The 20,882-nt window shown below is 42.0% G+C and overlaps 1 protein-coding gene across 1 annotated transcript; it reads right to left on the reverse strand.

The window, feature by feature from the left end:
* Positions 1 to 8,954: 8,954 nt before the first annotated feature.
* Positions 8,955 to 20,617, reverse strand: SLC46A3 (solute carrier family 46 member 3). The gene is made up of 5 exons (XM_056858161.1): positions 20,426 to 20,617; positions 16,240 to 17,104; positions 13,742 to 13,825; positions 11,442 to 11,598; positions 8,955 to 9,045 (listed from the first exon to the last, which is right to left on the reverse strand). The coding sequence occupies exons 1-5, from the start codon at positions 20,615 to 20,617 to the stop codon at positions 8,955 to 8,957; spliced, it is 1,389 nt and encodes a 462-aa protein (XP_056714139.1).
* Between the last annotated feature and the right edge of the window lie 265 nt (positions 20,618 to 20,882).

Here is a 20,882-nt window from a genome sequence, read left to right on the forward strand (position 1 = left end):
CCAGGACACTTTTCCTTTTGTCTGGCTTCTTCGTCCAGCCTTGTCTACCCACCTGTAGTCATTGGTATGTACTTCATTTGTCTTTAATTTGGGGTGTGTCCTTGCACAAGGGGTCCCTTTGTATATAGCATGTCTGTTTCCCACTGCTAGATTCCTACTTGTGGACTCCCATTTCTGTATCAGTGGGATTAGAGTGAGGTAGTTGTGCTGCATGTCCTGAAGAATGTGGTTGTATTTTTTTTTTTTTTTTGGCTGGGGCTTATGTATTCCTGATGCTCTGCCATGATTAGCTGTGTGGGTAGGTGAAATCCTAGCCTTTGAATTGGCAAGTGGGACTGGTAGCTGAGGCTCTGTATGCACTCCAAAGGCTGCTTGTTTGTGACAGCTGCCAGTACTGTCAACAGGAGCTAAACTAGTGCTTGGAGGCGGCCAGGGTTTTAACTATGCTTCCACTATCCCATGCGAGATTGCTGTCCTCTGATGCTGGTGGGGGGCAAGGGGTTTAGTTGCAACTGGAGAATCAGATTACACAATCTATCTGCCAGTTACACAGATCTCTTAAAAAGAAGGTAGCATTTTTCCTGACCTGCAAATCAGAATTTCCAGGATTGAATGCTGCTTTGAGATAGCCTTGCAAACCTGCAATCACAGTTTATATAAATTGGACCGATTTCATTAAAAGTCTTTCATTTTCAATAGCACAAGTTGCGTAGTGTTAGATGAAGGCAACTTTTCCGTTACTGCTGCAGCCTTCTGTGCCTGGCATTTTGCTCCTGTATGTCAGTGGAAATCCAGGAACAATGTGGGGTTCTGCTGGGAGGGGAAACAAATAGAAATGCCCATCGCCTCATCCACCAATGGAAATACTGTTCTGGCAGCAGAATGGCAATTTAGGATCAGGCCAGTGTTTTGTAAGGACTAGAGCAGGATACAGAAAGTGCAATATCAAAGCTAAGTGTTACAGTTTTTCACTCACTACTTTAGAACAAGGACTGTGTTGTACTTTCCAATGATAGTATTTATTTAAAACATTTATCAGCCGCCTTTCTACCTTACGGAACTTATGGCAGCTTGTGTGTGTAACGCTTTGTCAAGTCGCAGCTAACTTATAGTAACCCCTGGTGGGGTTTTCAAGGCAAGAGATTAAGCAGAAGTGGTTTGCTATTGCCGTCCTCTGCAGATTCTTCCTTAGAGGTCTCTCTTCCAAGTACCGACCCAGCTTAACTTCCAAGATCCAGTGATATCGGGCTATACTGTACAGTTCCACATCCCCATAGCAGCTTACAGTATAAATAAAACACCAATTATTTTTTTAAAATACATAAAAATACACAGTCCTAAATAAAACTGTTTTCAACCGCCTCTTAAAGATTAAAAGTGAGGGGACCACTCCCTGGGCAGGTTCCATAATCACTGAGCTGCCACCAAAAAGGCCCTCTCTTGTGAACCGAACAGACAAACGTCTGGTTGATGGGGCAGTCAGGCGGGCCTCTCCCTATGATCTTAATTTCCAGGCAGGAACGTACGTGAGATGTTCCTTCATATATCCTGGTCTCAAGCCATATAGCGCTTTAAAGGACAAAACCAACACCTTGAATTGTGCAATTCCATTAACAAAGATGTCCATTATCCAAGATCTCTTTCTAGTTGAACTTGGGTGACTAACATCTGGCTGGCTGAAACTGAGTGCCCTTGCTCATAGAATCCAACCTTGTATATTTCAGTTCACTTTATAAATCTGTTCTGGGGTAAACAGTTTGTACATTTTCCCAACAACTGTGAATAATTTTTTTTAGAAAAACGGACCAAAATCATCTTACAAACCTGTTTTATTTCTTTCAATATTTTCATCCATGCATTAAAAAAACTCAACATTGCTACAAATCAATACAAGATTATTGCCCATACACTTAATTTTATGACTACTAAAACAGCCATTTTTGAACACTAAGTTCCACTTTGAATTACCTAAAAACCAGCTTCCCTTTCCCCCAGAAACAGTAGTTTAAAATGGCGAAGGGTAGGGTTCCCTCTAAGAATTCTCATCAAGCTACAATTCCCAGGATTGTTTGGGAAAAGCAATGAGAGTTAAAGTGCATAAACAACCTACCAGCTTTATCACAGGTGACTGAGGGGCCTCTTTTGACCATCAAAAAAGCTATGCCAAAGAGCATGGAACTCATGTGGACAAAAGAAGCTACATAGGACAGCAGCTGCAAAGAGGAGGGGAATCAGGTGAGATTAAGAAAAGCAATTAGGATCCAGTATTTGCTGTGTAGATACATCCTTGACAACTTCTGGCTTCATTGTCTTCAGACTCATTTTTGGAACTTTAAAGCAGAACTAGTTCCTTCTCTAGCGACCATAAACATGCTTCAACTTTAATCATATATAGATAACCTCTGGCACAGCTGGTTGTTCTGAACACCCTGCCATATATAATATGCCAAGACTCAGTATACATTATTAGTGCAAGACATACATTTCCTCCCATCCACACAACTGTGTGTAAATGTTGACTTTGAACTGTAGACCTAGGCCTTTTCCAATGGAGGGATGTATGTTCTTGCCAAGGGCAACTGAACAACCTCAGCAAAGGAAGGGAAGTAAAAGACAAAGGAGGGCTTAGGTCTTGCTCAGTGAATCATTATTACTCCCCCCCCCAAGCTGCTATTAGCTTTGACAAAGCAGCTTTGCCCTAAGTAATTACTGCCAAAAGAGATTACTTGGGCTGTCTTAGCCACAACAGTCACATCAGCCTTGGTTGCAGTATAAATCCAGCAATTCTACAGTGTTACTACTGACTAGGGAAAAAATAGCCTCCTACCCACAATTGTCAGGGAAAGCAGCGATTTCCAAAACAAGCAGTGCTAAAGGTTATCCTACAGGTTTTGAGCAAGACTTAAGGAGAGGACGTTTTGGAGGTCATTAATTCATAGGGTCACCATAAATCAGAACTGACTTGACAGCACTTAACACACACAACTGCCACAGGTTTCTTGCAAGAGATATATCTCATTCTTTGGTGGTGGAAAGTGCCATAAAGTCACAGCTGACTTATGACGACCCCGTAGGGCTTTCAAGGCAAGAGACGTTCAGAGGTGGTTTGCCATTGCCTGCCTCCGGGTGGGCTGAGAGAATTCTGAGAGAACTGTGACTGGCCCAAGGTCACCCAGCAGGCTTCATGTGGAGGAGCGGGGGAACTAATCTGGTTCTCCAGATTAGACTCCTGCCACTATTAACCACTACACCACACTGGCTCTAATCTCATTCTTTACATTTCAACGATTGGTAATTATTGAACACAGACTTCATGTTTACCTCTACGTAACAGAAAGCATCCTTGTTAACAGGGTTTTCATTTATAACCTCCGACTATGGTTGGAGGTAAAATGTTAATACTGGCTACAATCTTGCAGAACATTTCTGCTGATGGGATTTTCATTAGCACAGTGAACCTTCCTTACCCCTCTCTCTGCAGCCCAAAATGTTTCCCATATACTGTCCTTGGGGGAGTCCAACAATTGAGCCAGGTAGGGAAACTGGCAAAACAACAACAACAACAACACATCTTTTATGGAAATCCTCCACAGGATTCAGCCCTCTGCCATCTAGTCGCACTAATGCAATCATTGCTGATGCAGTACTGGCTGGGAAATGGAGATGAGAAACGGAAAAGAAAAAGGCTGCACCAAAGAAGAATGCTAGTCAACATTTTTACATCATTGTTAACTTGCAAGGGACAAGATTATGAGCATGACACCTGCCCTTACGCATTCAATGGGCTCTATAGCCTATTTTGGATACACACACAGAGCCAGGGTGGTATAGTGGTTAAGAGCAGTGGACTCTGATCAGGAGAACTGGGTTTGATTCCCCCACTCCTCCACATGAGCGGTGGTGGCTAATCTGGTGAACTGGATTTGTTTCCCCACTCCTCCACGTGAAACCAGCTGGGTGACTTTGGGAAAGTCACACTCTCTCAGCCCCACCTACCTTACAGGGTGTATGTTGTGGGGAAGGGAAAGTGATTGTAAGCCGGTCTGATTCTCCCTTAAGTGGCAGAGAAAGGCGGCATATAACAACCAACACTACTACTTCTTCATGTTGTTTGGAATAGTAGCTCCAACCTTACCAAATACATGGAGGTGGAGACAAAGGCAATTGGCTTTTAATTCCTAGATCTGCAAACACACCACCTGCCCAGCTAAAGAGAGAGCCTCCTCCCACACATGGTCCATATGTCATAGCAGTGCTAGGTGGAGCAGAGAATCTGTCCTGCTCCCAAGTTGTGTGGCTCATACAGAGGGCTGTGAGGAAGAAAGGTCATCACTTCACCCCCACATAGTGGAGACACTCAGCTACAGAGAAGAAATAACTGTTCCAAAGCTTGCTGCGAAGTCTTATGAGAATGTCAGTCTATACTGTGGGGAGGGATGAGAATGTCAGTCTATACTTGTGGGGAGAGATGGGGTCACTGATAACTACACGTAACGGATGGCTACCAAACACAGTTACACACCCCAGTCTACTGAAGTCTTCTAAGAATGGAGCTCTGCTTAGATTTGCACTTCAAGGAGTCATTTGTTTAGGATTGCACTATAACTCTTCCTGTATATCACATCCCATATTCTAGCAGGATTCTAAATACTGGAAACATTTACCATTTTATCTAGTTCTTCTGACGGTGTAGCTAGAAGTCATTTGCCCACAGTAATTATGGATAACTATCTTCCTCCTGGATTTTTGCTGACAATTTAATAGGCACTATGAACATCCGCGCACCATTTTATTTTATTTTTAAATCTTGCCTCTGATATGCTTTGAACAAGAAGGGGAATTGAAGGAAGACAGGTGCCAGCTTGAAACATCTAGGCTGAGTGGTTTTCCCCTTTCTCCTACTAACAGTATTTACAGCTTGGTTTTGGCCGGGGGTGAAAGTGGAGATACAATAAGTTTGGCTTAGCACAAATTGTTACCGCAGATTTTTTCTTGTGTTTCCACTTGTGCAAGAGGTCTAGAGCAAGCAGAAATTTAGTACCGGCACCAACCCAATACGTTCCTGTCCACACAAAATTTTCTACATGCACGGGCATACAAACATTTGAATCATCAGCAGGAATATGGTCAGCAATAAAGTCGGTAATCACAGTTTCCCAGCGATCATTATTATATCCACAGCTGCATCCACACATCAATGGGGAGGGACTGTGGCTCAGTGGCAGAGCATCTGTTTGGCATGCAGAAGGTCCCAGGTTCAATCCCCAGCATCTCCAGTTAAAGGGACTAGGCAAGTAGGTGATGGGAAAGACCTCTGCCTGAGATCCCGGAGAGCCGCTGCAGGTCTGAGTAGACAATACTGACTTTCATGGACCAAGGGTCTGATTCAGTATAAGGCAGCTCTCTGTGTGTGTGTGATACTGCATTAATGCTGCGCTATACCAACTGTTTGCAACTGGTTTATCCAGTGTGGCAAGCCAATCCAGTTGCAAATGACTGCTAAAGTGCGACAACAGTGCAACATCCAGTGTTGAGCAGATGCAGCTTCTGTTTATTTTGTTGTCCATGGCAGTGTGATCAAAGGGCAGGATGAGACATCTTGCATAGGCAGATGCCACCTGCAGTCTCTAGTCACATCATAATGACCAGGCAAGATGTGGAAGTGCAAATGTGCGCCAGTCAATTTCACCAAGAAGCTCTGATAAAAGCAACAGCAAGATGTACCTCCCCGCTTGCTGACACTGCAAAGCGATAATTTACCCACAATGGCAAGACAGGAAACAGCCACCTAAAAGTTAGCTGCAGATATGAGAAACACACCAGGTGTTGCCAGCAACGTCTTTTCTGCAGGGGCAGAAGGCACCATTTAATGGCACCCTCTGACCTGTACAATACCAAATGGCATTTCGGAGCCTATAAAACAAAGTAACAGAAGCTGTTTTGTAATCTCAGTGCCCAGTATTAATTTGTTTTAGGGCCCTGGGACACGCTAGGTATTTAAGATTGCCCCCACAATTTAAGTTGGTAAAGGATGCCTACCTCCCAGCCGCACTGCAAAAATTAATGACTTACATATATGCAGAGTGCTTTGAAGATTAAAAGTGCTATGCAAGTACAAAAAATTACACTTTACAGCACATTAACTGTAAACTAATTAGATGCAGTTTTTTGTCACATGAGCTCCAAAGAATTGTAAAAGAAATTTAGAAAGATTCTCCATACCAGATGGAGAAAAATATTACGTACGCGAGTGCAAAAATATTAAAACGCTTATCATTTTGGAAGATACAATATACATGCCTGAGAGGTATAGTGTACAAATTGGCTACCCGAGAAGAAGCAGCACCATACAAAGGATTTGCTTCTGAATTTACAGTGTGTGCTTTCTGTTACAAATCACAACCCCCCTACACACACAGTGTATCTACAAGAACATACCAAAAAATAGAAACTACTGTCCACGACAGAAGTGAGCACCCTTCAGCCCATTCATTCCATTGGGGTTGAGCCTGTTTCACCCTGTGCTGGACCGTGGCAAGAACACATCGGTAGTTTCTGCTCTGCCAGCCACCCAGTTTTCAATGGAGCCTTGACAGGTATCAAGTGCTGTCACAAGAGCTGGCCGGCCCTTTGGTTATGTGCGACCTCAACTACTCCCTTCTAACCTCGCAAATCAAAATAGGTCAATAAAATACTACCCTGTAATTTAATAAATCAACTCTAGATCAATACATAAGTGCATGTCAAAAGTGGCTCCAAGTTTCTCACAGGTCGAGTATTTCTTAAAGTGCCGCTCCCTTCAGCTATAGTGGCAAAGCCTTTTTACTTATACAAATTCCCATTCATAGTTGTTGACTCTAGACCAGGGGTCCCCAACATTGGCACCCACCGACACCTTCCCTGGTGCCTGTCAAGTGTTTTAAACAGGGCCACATGGGGCAAAGCTTCTGATTGGCTGTGCAGATGTTAGAAAACATTCCTTTGGCAGCAGCTATTACCACAGCAGAAGGATCTTCATATGTGTCTGAAGGTAAGCTGTGTGTATGCAAGAAAACACTTAAAACAACATATTCATTTTAAAAGCCTTCTGTTAAACAGAGGTTGTGCCTGGAATGTTAAAGAGCTACTATTAGAGTTATGCATGATCTCTCGCCTTCAAATTTTGTGGTTGGCTCCACCTCCTGCAGCAACCATTTTTTTTGGTTATGCCCTCCACCCTGTGTCAGAATTTCAAAGGTGCCCACAGGCTTAAAAATGTTGGGGATCCTTGCTCCGGACCATAGATGTAATATTTTGTTGACAACTAATTTACAAATATAATCCTTCTGCTTTTCTTGAAGGACCTCCCCACCCCCCATTTTAAAAGGTATTTTCTATACTTCTAATCGCAAGATGTTGTGTGTCGTTGTATTATTTTGTGATGGCCAATGGGGGAGGGTGAGAAATGAAGGATGAAATAGATACAGGTTGATAATAAGTCTGAAATGTGATTTACATTAAAAAGCTACTGTAAAACGTATAACTCCAACAGATGGCCTAAATGCAAAGCACATTCTCAGAATATATTTAGCATGATAGTAAGTCATCACAAGTCAACATCAAGTGGATTCACACACGCTGAACTGCTCGTGGGGGAGTTCAACATGGATCTAGATCACAAACCGACAGATTCAACTAAGAGTGGGGTGAAACCAGGTACACTGACTCATCATCTCAGTTTGTATCACGCCATTCATGTTTGATTCACTATGACTGGATGCAAGGTCTACTTGTATGGACATCACCAGATTAAAGTTTCAGAGGGTAGCCATATTGGTCTACAGTAGAACAGCTAGATTCGAGTCCAGTAGCACCTGAGAGACCAAGAAGCTTTTCGGGATATAAGCTTTCGAAAGTCAAAGGTCCCTTCATCAGATACCAAGGCAAGAAAGAGAGCTTTGACTCTCGAAAGCTTATACCCCAAAAAACTTGTTGGTCTCTAAGGTGCTACCCAACTCGAATCTAGCTGATCCGCACATTAAAATAAGGATGGATTTTCACAATAATTTTAATCTGCTGAACAGCTAGATTGGAGTCCAGTAACAGCTTAAAGACTAACAAGTTTTTTGGGGTACAAGCTTTCGAGAGTCACAGGTCCCTTCATCAGATAATAAGGCAGAGAAAAGAGCTTTGACTCTCAAAAGCTTATACCCTGAAAAACCTGTTGGTCTCCAAGGTACTACTGGACTCAAATCTAGCTATTTAGCTGATTAAAATTATTGTGAAAATCCATCCTTATTTTAGAGTTGAAACCCTTTCAAATGAAATTCTTTTAAAACAACGAAAAAACCTCGTTATAAAAAAAGCACACATTCCCTTAAAAAAAAAGGCCTCAATGCTAATTAATTTGCATTGGCAACACAGAAGATTCATTAACCTAACTCTGAACATGATGACACCCTCTCTCCCGGGCTCAGAATACTAGTCATTTTATGTAACAAAGTCAAGAAGTTCCTCTCCCAATTTCTTGTAGATTTGTCCCTTTCTCTCTGCTGAATCACCTATTTTTTCACCACTAACAGTGCATTCCTAAGGAGAGTTACTCCAGTCTAAGCCCATTGAAATGAATGGGTTTAGACTGGAGTAATTATCCTTAGGAATGCACTGTAAGTATGCCAGTATTGCAAAATTAACAGCTTGGTCCTATGTATTGCCATACCAAGGTAGGAAGGTCTTGACTTTATCCTGGTTAACGGCCTGTTGGCTTTTTGACAGAAAAACCAAGATGGCTATGTGTCTCCACCTTCTGCCCCTTTGCACGGCTTCCTATGAGTCACCGAATGCAGCAGCGAATCTTCAGTTCTTGAAAAGCTCCAGCAACAGAGACATCAGATCCCAGTTCAGTTGTGACAACACAGTCAACTGGTTGACTCATTGTGGCTCAAGCAGGTAGAGGTACAGGGCAAGGCTAGCCATTATGAGCTGTTGGTCTCTTCTCCAGCAGGGTCTTCTTCACGTACTAGTGGCACATACGCCTGTTGGTGCCCAGTGGCACACATAAGCCAGCTGGGAGAAAGAGACAAAGAGTTTTTAGAGGAGATGACACACCATACTTTCACGAAGTCTCTACCAACTAAAGAAACCGGAAACTTTCTGGGCACAATGGCACGGTTACAGAGATGAGCCTGGGGGATCTGCTAGATTGATTCTCCTCTGCCACGTGCAGCTCGTAAATTAATATCTGCTGTGAAAGCAGAAACTGATTATGGTTTGCTTTCTGCCCTTCAAGCGAGGTACTGAAACGTGGTCAGGAATCCAGTTTAAAGGGAAGGAACAACCACAGTTTGTGGTTCAGACGTAACAATAAAATTTCGATTTGCTAAACACAGAAATGGTTCATGAGCCGGGGATGGGGAGAGGCTGTGAGTCAGAGGATTCCCCCAGGCTCATTCAACCTATTTTAATAAAGTGGTGACAATATCTTCCCTATGAAACTTGGACAGTTTAATTACATTGATCATAGAAACAAAGTATTTGTTATACCAGCTGCAGATTAAGGGCAGTGATAGATGTAACATCCTAATAGCAGACAGTCAGTTTGAAAGCCCCTTCACCATTCTGATTATGAAGTAACACTTTTTGTCTCAGAATGTGCTCTGAAAAACAAATCCCACAATTTTTGCCATGGTTCAATCTGAGCTGGGGAAAACAAGCAGGGCAGGGCACTGACTGACTAATACCCAGGCTACAGAACACATAAAGCTGCCTTATATACCCAGTCCCCTGACCTGGATGGCCCAGGCTAGCCTGATCTCGTCAGATCTCAAAAGCTAAGCAGGGTCAGCCCTGGTTAGTATTTGGATGGGAGACCACCAAGGAATACCAGGGTTGCTGTGCAGAGGAAGGCACTGGCAAACCACCTCTGTTAGTCTCTTGCCATGAAAACCCCCAAAAAGGGGTCGCCATAAGTCGGCTGCGACTTGAAGGAACTTTACACACACACACACACACACACACACACACACACACACACACATATACCCAGTCAGATTATTGTCCTATCAAGGTTAGCATTGTCCTCTTTGATTTGCAGCAGGTTCTCAGGCAGAAGCCTTTCACATCACCTACTATTTGATTCTTTTTAACTGGAGATGCTGGGGAATTAAGCCTGAAACTTTGTGTGTGTGTGTACACTGGATGCTCTACCAGTGAACCACAAACCCCTCCTTCCATGCCATCACCAATATGCCTCTCTCCTGCCAATTGCCAGAGCACTTTTATTTATTAAAATATTTCTACGCGTCTTTTCTCTTAGCTCAGGTGGTAATTATGTGGTAATTAAAACATTACAAATTGAAAGCAAATAAAATGCAGTTTCTGCAACTGTGAGATTTTTCTTAATATGATTTCATATATAACACATAACCAGACTTAGAAAAGAGCAAGAGTCCAGTAGAACCTTAAAGACTAACACAATTTCTGGCAGGGTATGAGCTTTCGTGAGCCACAGCTCACTTCTTCAGAAAGCTCATACCGTGCCAGAAATTTTGTTAGTCTTTAAGGAGCTACTGGACTCTTGCTCTTTTCTACTGCTATTGACAGACTAACACGGCTACCCATCGTGATCTATCACCAGAGACCTGTACATCTAAAGCATTTTTTAAGACATAACAGCCTGCCTGAAACATAAAGAGAGAGGCAAGATCAGTAGCTGAACCAGAAGCTGACTCGATAACACATGCGTGTATGTGTAAGGTCAGTCGCCAGTCAGAACAACACTATGGGCAAATGACCCGCTATGACTATTTAAGATGTTACATCTCAGTCAACTCTCATACAGAAACAGTTTCTGCTGTCAGAATACCCTTGCTTGGGTTCCCCCCCACCCCACAAGTGCGCAACCAGTTAATTTTCAGGGCTGTGTACTAAGTGCTAACCAAGCCAAAGGATAATTTTCAAGATAGCAGCCAAGTATAATCCACAAGCCCCTTATCCTTAAAACATTTTACCAAACAAAAAGCTGAAATGAAGTGGTGCTAATAAACTAACCAAGCTTATTTCACCGTGAGGTTTTTTTAGTCAGAGCTCCCTTCTTCACATGCATAACAGGAAATGAATTTTTTAAAATAAATATTTATAACCGCAATAGAGGAGAAAGCTGCACATAGCTGCATGCTTGTACCCAAACAGCAGACAAAGGACTGGCTTGTAAGTACTGCTGAATCCAACAGCATCCAAAACATCCTTACCTAGTTTAAAACCAAACGATGGGTCAAATACTACAGGTTCATTATAGTGAAACCATCTTAGGCTATTGTTTCTGGTGTGGTTATAGCATTTTTTAAAAGAAGCCCCAGTATCTCCAAAATATGTCAAGGGCATCGCTGACCATCTCCTGCCTCAATCCATAGTTCAAAGGGGTTTGGAACGGTGAAGAGATGCCATTCATGATCCATACTCACCTCAGTGTGCTCAAAGGAATTATACAGAGGCCAGCTGATAAGAGGAAACTGAAGCCTGGAAACCAAGCTACAGTCGCTGCATAGATGCTATTAAAGGCAGCAAACGAGATGGTACCGATCACAATCTCTAGGCAGGCAATGCAAGCAAACAGAGCACCTGTCAAAATCCAAACCAAAAAAAAAGTTTCAAGAGATATGTACACTTCAGGCCTACAAATCTAGGCCTGCATGTTCTGCAGCAATATTAGGACAAAACTGCTACAATGGTAACCTATACTGGTTTATTTAAAACATGGAAATCTCATCTTTCCACCACCACCCACAAAAAAATGCCCACAAAAAAACGACAGGGTCTAAAGTGGCTTCCAAAATTTGATTTTAAAGTTGCAATTAAAAAGACAGAAACAGTGACGAGTAACAACATATAAAGATCTAAAAAGCATGTCAGTACCTCCAAAAGATTGGTGCAAAGAAAATAAAAGGCATTTCACAAGTATCCCTGGTGTTTGGCACACTGAGCCAGCACCACAGTACATGTATTGCATCTACAGCATTTCTGTAGGCTAGCTCTGGGACTTAAGAGACTAACATTATTTCAAGTGTAAACTACAAACTCAAAGTTATCCTATGGCTCCAAAACACTAAAACTCTCATGAGACCGTAAGAGGCATCTCAGGCCTGGCTCAAATGTGTACGCTTCAGCCATCAAGTGATGAATATAAGATGTGAGGCTCTGGTTCAGTGGTAGGGAATCTGTTCTGCATGCTTGAAGGTACCAGGTTCAATCCCTGGCATCTCAAGTTACAAGGACCAGGCAGTAGGTGATAAGGAAGACCTCTGCATGAGACCCTGGAGAGCTGCTTGCCAGTCAGAGAAGTTAGGAATGACCTTGTTAGACCAACGGCCTGACTCAGATAAGGCGGTTTTATATGTTCGTACAATGATTGACTGAAGGAAGCAAGTCATCATAGATGAAACACACAGAATACAATTTCAGGGACATCAGGTAATATTAACGTTCTGTGTTAATTTCAGTGATGTTTGTTCACATATCCAGTGAAGCAGTCCTCAGATTAAACACATAAGCTTTAAGCGTCACATATAAAAATAACTTATTTTAAAAGTTTTAATTGGAAAAACGGTTTATAAAAGCCCACAAGGCAGCAGAGTATAAACTGAAAATTAAAACAATAAATAGAGAACAAATAGGAGCAGCAGACTGAAAGGAAAAATCAAGCAGATGGACTCTAATAGCAGGAACGCCAATTAATCAACTGAAGCCTTGGAAAATAATAAAAAGTCTTAATAGCATCAGTATGAAAATACTGTCGCAAATCTGTCTGGACAGGATGTTCCAGAAGTGGGACACCACTACTGAAATGGCCTTCTCTCCAATTATCACACCCTGATCTCCGATGTCAGAGCAATCCAGAGAAGGGCCTTCAATACAGTTCTTAAAGACAGGCCAGATTAGTATGGGTGGAGAGAGTCCTTCCAGTACCACGGTCCCAAGTCAATTTGTTTTTTAGTTTAGAAGAAGCTTACACGCAAGGATTAAAACTTCACATTGGCCAACTTTTGTGCTTCATTCTACATCAAATAACATTTACATGGAACATAAATAGTGCTGTAAACATTCAAGGGCACTTTTTAGTGCCACATTTGAAAAACAACTAATGAAGAATGTGTAATATGAAAGCCTATTTCACTTCAGGACATATTCACAGTTGTACAGCATTTCCTATTTATCACTTATATTTCACCTTAAAATACCTAAAGTTCCAAGTGGAAAATAAAGCCTGAACAGTATTTATAGAAACATTAACTTGAGATAACAATGGAGATCATGCCAATGGATGATTAAGGAGGCTCAACAATAGTTTGTCCAAACTGACAAACCCTGGCTTGTGATCAGCTGGAAAACCGGAATTAGAAAACAAGGTCCAAAGCGGGTTGCAAACTGTGGCTTGTACTCAGTTTGGTTTTCGTGTGATACCTACAACTTATCAGTTCAGATAAGACTGTTGCTGCACCTCTGTAAGCCACTGAGAGGTGGGACAACTGAGCAGACAGAAAATGAAAGCAAGAAAAGCAGCTCTAAACCTGACAGCTCTTGCCTGTGCATTTGGAACACCAAACCATGGTTTGAGTTCTAAACCACTGTTAGTACAAACCTTAGTTTTCTCATACATTGAGTCTATGTGTTACTGGTAGTTAAATAAAACAGGTGGTAATTCAGCTAACATTTCCTAGGATTTCATCACAGAGCAATCATGACTTCTTCAACAACTTTAACTCACCTTGTTCACTAGGAAGAGCCACCTTTGACAGCATGGATCGAAGCACTGGAATAGGCATAAAACTCAGCAGAGATGGCATGCGCACTGCAAAAGCCATGACATGTCATCAGTTAGCTATACTTAACAAAAGAAGCAAAACAGTCATCATAAGATGTGCATCGTCTGTTTCAAGGATCCCGGAGAACGGCAGCCAAGATGTCTAGATCAATCATCTAGGATTGCAGTGACACAAGATTAAGCAACAACAGCAATAGCATGTTTTATTAGGACCAACCAAAAACATTGCCACACAGTGGTCATTTATGCATGGTCACTTTAACCTCCTTTATTCCCTGTTTCAGCCAGGATCAAATTTTTCAGTATGCAAGCTACCTCATTCCTTGGAAGCTCAACGCTGTTTTGACACAAAACTAACCTGGCTTTTCCCATTCCTCTTCTGGCCCGAATTAAACCATTCACCCTGGCTCATTCCAGAGTCACAGAGCGTGCATACTCCCATTAGAGGGAAACACAGAAGATTGGCTTCTCTCACAGCCAATCACAAAGCAGTGTGTGAAGAGGCGCGGATTCAAGTACTTCCTGCTACCTTGAAGCTCTTTCTGAGCAAAAGAAAGGCTTTTTAAAAATTTGGCTTGGATTCCCCACCCTTTTCTTCCAGGTAGCTCCATTTTTTGTTCTTAAAATGCTTTTTTATGTGGCAGCTGGGTTTGGGGGGAAGGAAATCTTCCTCTTAAGGTAAGCCAATTACAGAGCAGCATTTAAAGGTATGGGACTTGATTTGAGCTTGGGAGACTGTTTTTCTGAATTCATGGCTCGATTAGCACAGTTTCGTCGCTGATCATTCAAGCCAATGCATACGTTTTCCCCCAACCCAGGTTACTTTAATGTGCGATGAACCCAGGTCCAAGCAGGGAGATCCAGCCCATGCATAAAAGACCAGTGAGCAAGTTTTCGCCTTTATCAGAACTCTTCATCAGGCTACTGTTCAGTAAAAAAAAAAAACGAACAAAAAAAGGAAGTGGGGGAGAAAATATGTTTTGAGACATGGTGGAGAAGTCTTTGATCTGCTATCCACTGAGACGTGAAATGTCAGGGGTGTTACAAACTGGATTAGGCAGGGTGTTACAGACCACATTGAGTAGTTTGTTGAAAAACAGGTTCTTAGTCCCAGTAGCCTTTAGCGTACCTTGAAACCTGTTTTGCACCCAATGCTTACTAATCTAATTAAGTTTTTAAATTAAGACTGTACAAACTGAAGACTCCTGAATACCCAGCCTGATGAAGACTTGTCCAGAAACCTTGTTCACTGTTTTGTAATAGTTGGGTTGGTCCTAATAAAAGGAATTACACAGTTCTAGGCCATCAAGGGATTCAACGTGGAAAGATAAATGCATAGTATTTGGACATACTCAAGAATTTTGGATAATGGCTCAAACCACATATTGAATTTTATTTGCCATCTTTTCTAGGTGGAGATGTCATGGAGTATTACTGCATCTATGTATTTCTGCTTTGGTGAGTATACATTCCTCTCCTCTTACTTACACACGAAGGCACTTTTTACACACTACAAAATCAAAAGAAGGAAATAATGTGCTGTTACCCACTCAGTATTTTTTGCTTACATTTTAAACTCGGTACAGTTTTAATCTGGATTTCCCCCCCTCCTTTTTGATTTCTTTGGATTCTTCAGCAAAAACCACCAATAGTGATGTAACTAGGATGAGCCAACAAGGTCACCCAAGATAGCTACGATCTGGATAAGGGTGAAAAATGGGCAGCAATAATACAATAAATGGAAAATTATTTTAATTTAGGCAATGATCTGTTACTCAGAGAGGGTAGAAGGCCAGGAAGAAATCTGACATTGCAAATTTACGTTTTGCCCTCTGCACGTAGTCTAAAGCATGTTCAGTCATGGGCCACCGTCGATAAAGGAACAGAAGGAAAAATGTAAGACTGGACATGGCAGCAGATGGCAGGGTGCTTTATGCATTGAACAGCTTCTCCCAAGCAAGAGGAAGTGATACCTTGGAATTTCAACCCCTTTCCTTAAAGGCCTACAGCAATTGTTAATTTGAAGAAGAGTTGTGTTTTATACCCCACTTTTCTCTACCTTTAAGGAGTCTCAAACCAGCTTACAATTGCTTTCCCTCCCCCCTACACACAACAGACTTCTTGTGAGGTAGGTGGGGCTGAGAGAGTTCTGAGAGAACGGTGACTGGCTCAAGGTCACCCAGCAGGCTTCATGTGGAGGAAGGGGGAAACAAAAACACATTTCTCCAGGTTAGAGTCCACTGCTCTTAACCACTACACCGCTCTGACTCTGATGCTGGTTCCCAGGTCATGGGAAGAGGGGGGAGAGAAGAGAATGCAGCATAGCACTGTGGGCCTGTCCTAGGCATGGCAACCACAAGCACACCTGCTTTAAATTCATCCATATCCACAGCTCTTTCCACCATAATTTCTGAATTTCACTGGTCTGGTACCCAACTCACCTAGAAGCATGAGCAACGTAGTGTTGGCAAAGGCAGCCATGATAATTCCTCCAAGGTAAGAGAAAATCCCAATGAAAATGAGGTAGATGTCCTTCAGCCTTTGAGAAAGTACAACCACTCCTAGAAAACTGGTCAAAGACATTGAAGTGGATGCTGCAGATCCATATCCTATGTAGAGTTCATTCCAGCAGAGGGGGTCATTCAGTTCATAAAGGGTAAACAGAGACATCCCACCAAAGACTGTGAACAAATAAGCCATAAATGTACACAGCAGCAAGATGATCCAAGTTCGCTTCCTGAAAGAAGAGGGTTTAAAAAGCGCATGGATTCCAGAAAAGGTTCTTTTAAGGCCTTCCATCAGAGACTGTTGCTGGACTTCAGATACCCGTACTGTATCATCCAAAAAACATGTTACATAGAAAACGTTAACCATGCCAATCAGTGAAATAGTCAAAAATGTCCAAGTAAAACCTATTCCTTTCAAAATGAACCCTGAAGACAGTCCTCCCAGTCCAGAGGCCAATCCATAGATCAAGTCGACCACTGCTATCCGAACAGTCTTCTGTTTGTGATTCTCACAGAGATCAACTACAAAAGCAAAGGCGCCCCCCAGGAAGGTCGCCATACCCCCAAACAGCCCACTTATGAAGGCCAAAGCATACAGAAAAGAGAGGGAGAGAGAGTAATAGGACATGACACCGAGGAAGATGCTGGTTACAAGATTCCCCACTAGAGGAAGAATTAGTGAGATTTTGCGTCCGCAGCAATCCCCATTGGCTACAAGAACAAAGGCTACCAAAATGTTGAGAACGGCACCGCTTAAATCCATTTTCATGGCAAAGAGGGATGCTTTTTCTTGGACTTCCTGAAAGAGGAAAAATAAGCAGAATTAATATCGGGGGAGGGGGGAAGAAAGCATTAAAGACAGTCTATTTGCTTTCCCTCTCAGCTGTAATTCTGAGAGAACTCCAGGCCCTGCCCAGAGGTTGGCAACTGTACTCGGGACTGGAAGACATGAAAATTTATTTCCAGGGCCCCTTGCCCCAAGAGGTATCTAAAGGAAGGCTTTTTAATTTTCCTGATTGGACTTTACCATCAACAGCAGCCACCAAAGGCAGACCCTACCTGCCAGCAGCTTGTTTTCAACAATTTTGATGGGTCTTTGTGCAGCTTTCCTGCTGTTTCAAACTACGAAATGGAGAAAAGGCAAGGTACAGAAAATACGGTAATGCTATAGAGGAACAATGAGATCAGGGACAAACAGAAGAGGAAGGAAAGCGATAAGCCACCTTTCCAACAAAGAAAACTAGGAAGGGAAGCAATGGAACCCACAAATGAAGAGATGACGCCTCTTAGAAGACAGTGAAAAATTACTCATGCAGGAACAACGATAATAAAAAACTAATGAGTAATGTGGTCTGGAGGATTGGGAGCAAAGAATCTGTAGGACTCCAGGGTGATGTGCACGTTGTCTTTTTTAAACTACAAGGAGTAGTTATAATGAGTATTAAAAACAAAATTTTCCTAACTCCATCCTTCCCAAACTATGCTGAATAAATTCAGAAACATAGTGTGGGTTTTAAATAAACATATTGTGTAAGAAGTGTTGAGTTGGATCCTATGGAACTTTTCCCTCTAGCCACTTGCACAGCCCTACTTGTGCCAAAGAAAGCTACCACCATTAGCAGAAAAAATCCACAAGATCCAACCCACTGTCATTAAAAAAAAACTGCTATTGTCATTCAAGAAGAGCAAAATACTGTGTGCATATTTACATACGGGCACGTTTATTGCCTGAACACCGATCTGGAGCACATTAGAGCTGCCCTATCAAAATCTTCAAAGACAGTGATACTCAGGGGATGAATCATCAGAAATAATGGGCATTCTTTGTGATTAGGTCTACTCTGGTATTCTGACTGCTATTTGCTATGATCCTTGAACTCAAGCATTTCAACAAATATTTGAGTTTGTTTCTTGTCCAGAAACCAGGGTTTTTGAGCCAAGAGGGGCCTGAATTTAGATATCACAGCAAATTATCGTTAGACTGACTTAATTCAGCTGAATTCAGTTGTCCAATTTAATCACAAACAGTAATGAGAAGAAGCTTCACTCCCCCGCAACACTTTCTCATGCAATAAGCGTGTAAAAGACTGTGGTGTTCTGTGACATCTGAATATAGCTGTGCAGCTGAACCTGAGTTTTCCTTCCACTATCTAGGATCTTAAGCCTGTGGCAGGATAACTTTCTACAGCTAAGCCTGCACCTGTATTCATACATCAAAGGAAACTGCAATGAGACTTAAGCCAGAAAGGGAGGGGGGAATCAAGTTTGTGAGAGCATTCAGCACAACTTGGTTTGTGCACATTTTTATTTAGCTGCAATTAAATTGAACATCCAAACCGCATCCTTCTGAAGCCTGGACCTCTTCAATCATGGCTCCATGATGAAAGCAGGACAGACAACACAATCCTGAGATTATACCAATCCTATCTAGTCACAAACAAGCCAAAATTTGGCACAGACTGTGTACACAAGGAATAGAAACTCAAGGTTGTCTAGTATGATTTGCCATTTACTAATAACATTTTTAACCTACTTAGCAGACTTAACAAAACTTTGTGTTTTATCTGGACCAATCCGTAACGTGGCCATATTTTGCCTGTGTAGTTGTGAGGATGGGAGAGGAAAGGAGACAGAAAAGCCAACAGCAAACTAATGGATCAAGAAAGGCAGCTGGTGATCTAGCAGGCTGATCTTTATTGGAAATATTGCACGCAAAATACAAGTCAAAGAAGACGTTAATCAGTTGAATTTCACCCTTCTGTTGGGAATGCCTGACTGTCTGGATTGCACCAGTCAAGTTTTCAGAAGAAGGCAAATAAGAAGGTAGATGAGAAAGAATCCAACTATGTGCTGGATTCTTAGCTGTTTTAAAAGCAACTTTAAAAGCAACTCTGCTAAGCCAATGAATTTTTGCCAGTTTTGGATGTATAGTCTTAATCTAAAACCACATTCCGCTGTAGAGCATGATAATAATAAAACTTGGAATACAAAACGAAAAAGGCCTTGGCTTAAATGAGGCCTGAACGAAGGAGTGCAGCATTACTCTCAGTGTAGGAACGAAAGTTCTGATAGCAATAATTAAGGAGAGTAGCTGAATAAAAAGCCTGTAATGCACAGCCCATGGCGCAGAGTGGTCAGCTGCAGTACTGCAGTCCAAGCTCTGCTCACGACCCGAGTTTGATCCAGACAGAAGTTGGTTTCAGGTAGCCGGCTCAAGGTTGACTGAGCCTTCCATCCTTCCGAGGTCGGTAAAATGAGGACCCAGCTTGCTGCGGCTAAAGGGAAGATGACTGGGGAAGGCACTGGCAAACCACCCCATAAAACAAAGTTTGCCTAGTAAATGTCAGGATGTGACGTCACCCCATGGATCAGGAATGGCCCGGTGCTTCGCACAGGGGACCTTTACCTTCACTGCACACAAAATAGTGTTGTAGAGTAACCTTCTTCAGGTTGGTTATAAAGGTATATTTTTCAGCTCAGCAATTAGGAAGCACAAGAGCTTGTTCTAATGAATTCTAAGCCTCTTTTTAAAATTAGCTTGAATGAAGTTCCATAACATACAAACACACTGGAAAGACCAGGAAGCCCTTCTAAACAAGCCCTATCAAAATGCTCTTTTACAGCACTTGTGGCCTCAAATGCCCTTCCAATACCTTGAATTTCCCCCAGTTACAGGCTTTCTAGAGGCAAGTCTAATACAGAAAGAAATGGTTTACTAACTCCTAATATCCAATATAGAATTCTATTTCCCACAGAAAATCAGCCACTGTGAGCAGAGCTACAACCACAACTAGTAATTTGCCTCCTCTGCTTACTCATGCATAAGAATATCTATTTTCTTTATAGTACTTTTTCTGAGTGGACACAATCCAAAGACAAGCGTTTGAGTTTGAGGGGACTGCGATGGGATACCGGAATCTCTTGTCACCGTATCTTGTAATGCAATCCCATGCAGAGTTATTCCACGCTAAGACCACTGAAATCAACTGCCTTAGAACAGAGTAACTCCCAGTGCAATCCTAAATAGAATTACTCCTTCCAACTTCATTGGTCTTAGAAGACTGCACTGTTACATTCTTAACTTTGCTTTGATTGGATTTAATGTGCAATATTGCCTTACCTGTTCCTTCAAGTAAATTGGATCACTTTGGTTTAGTTCACAATGAGAAACATTGTCATCATCTTTGAAGCTGGAGTTGACTGTCTCTTCCCAGATCCTCCGATACACATACTGCTGCCCCAAAGGCAGGTACAAGGAATAAGCAAATATATACATGCAAATGGCAGGCTCCACTATCAGAGTTTTCTTCATGACTTGAATGTTAGTTTTAATTCTGTTGGCAAAAGAAAAAAAGCAAATTAGAAGGTACATCTGCATTTCCAGAACAGATTAGTAAACAAGCAATGCAAAACATGACAACCTTGAATTGCTATGCTCTGAAATGCTTTGCATGTTAAGTGAAGGGAGATGCTACCAGCCATTCCTCAGAGAATGATGGAAGAGCTGATATGGTTTTGGGGTGCTCAGCCATACATCACTAACATTCAGTTTTGAAATGAGTTTAACTCATAAGTCT

Source organism: Euleptes europaea, chromosome 12 (assembly GCF_029931775.1).
Source record: "Euleptes europaea isolate rEulEur1 chromosome 12, rEulEur1.hap1, whole genome shotgun sequence".
Lineage (NCBI taxonomy): Eukaryota > Metazoa > Chordata > Lepidosauria > Squamata > Sphaerodactylidae > Euleptes > Euleptes europaea.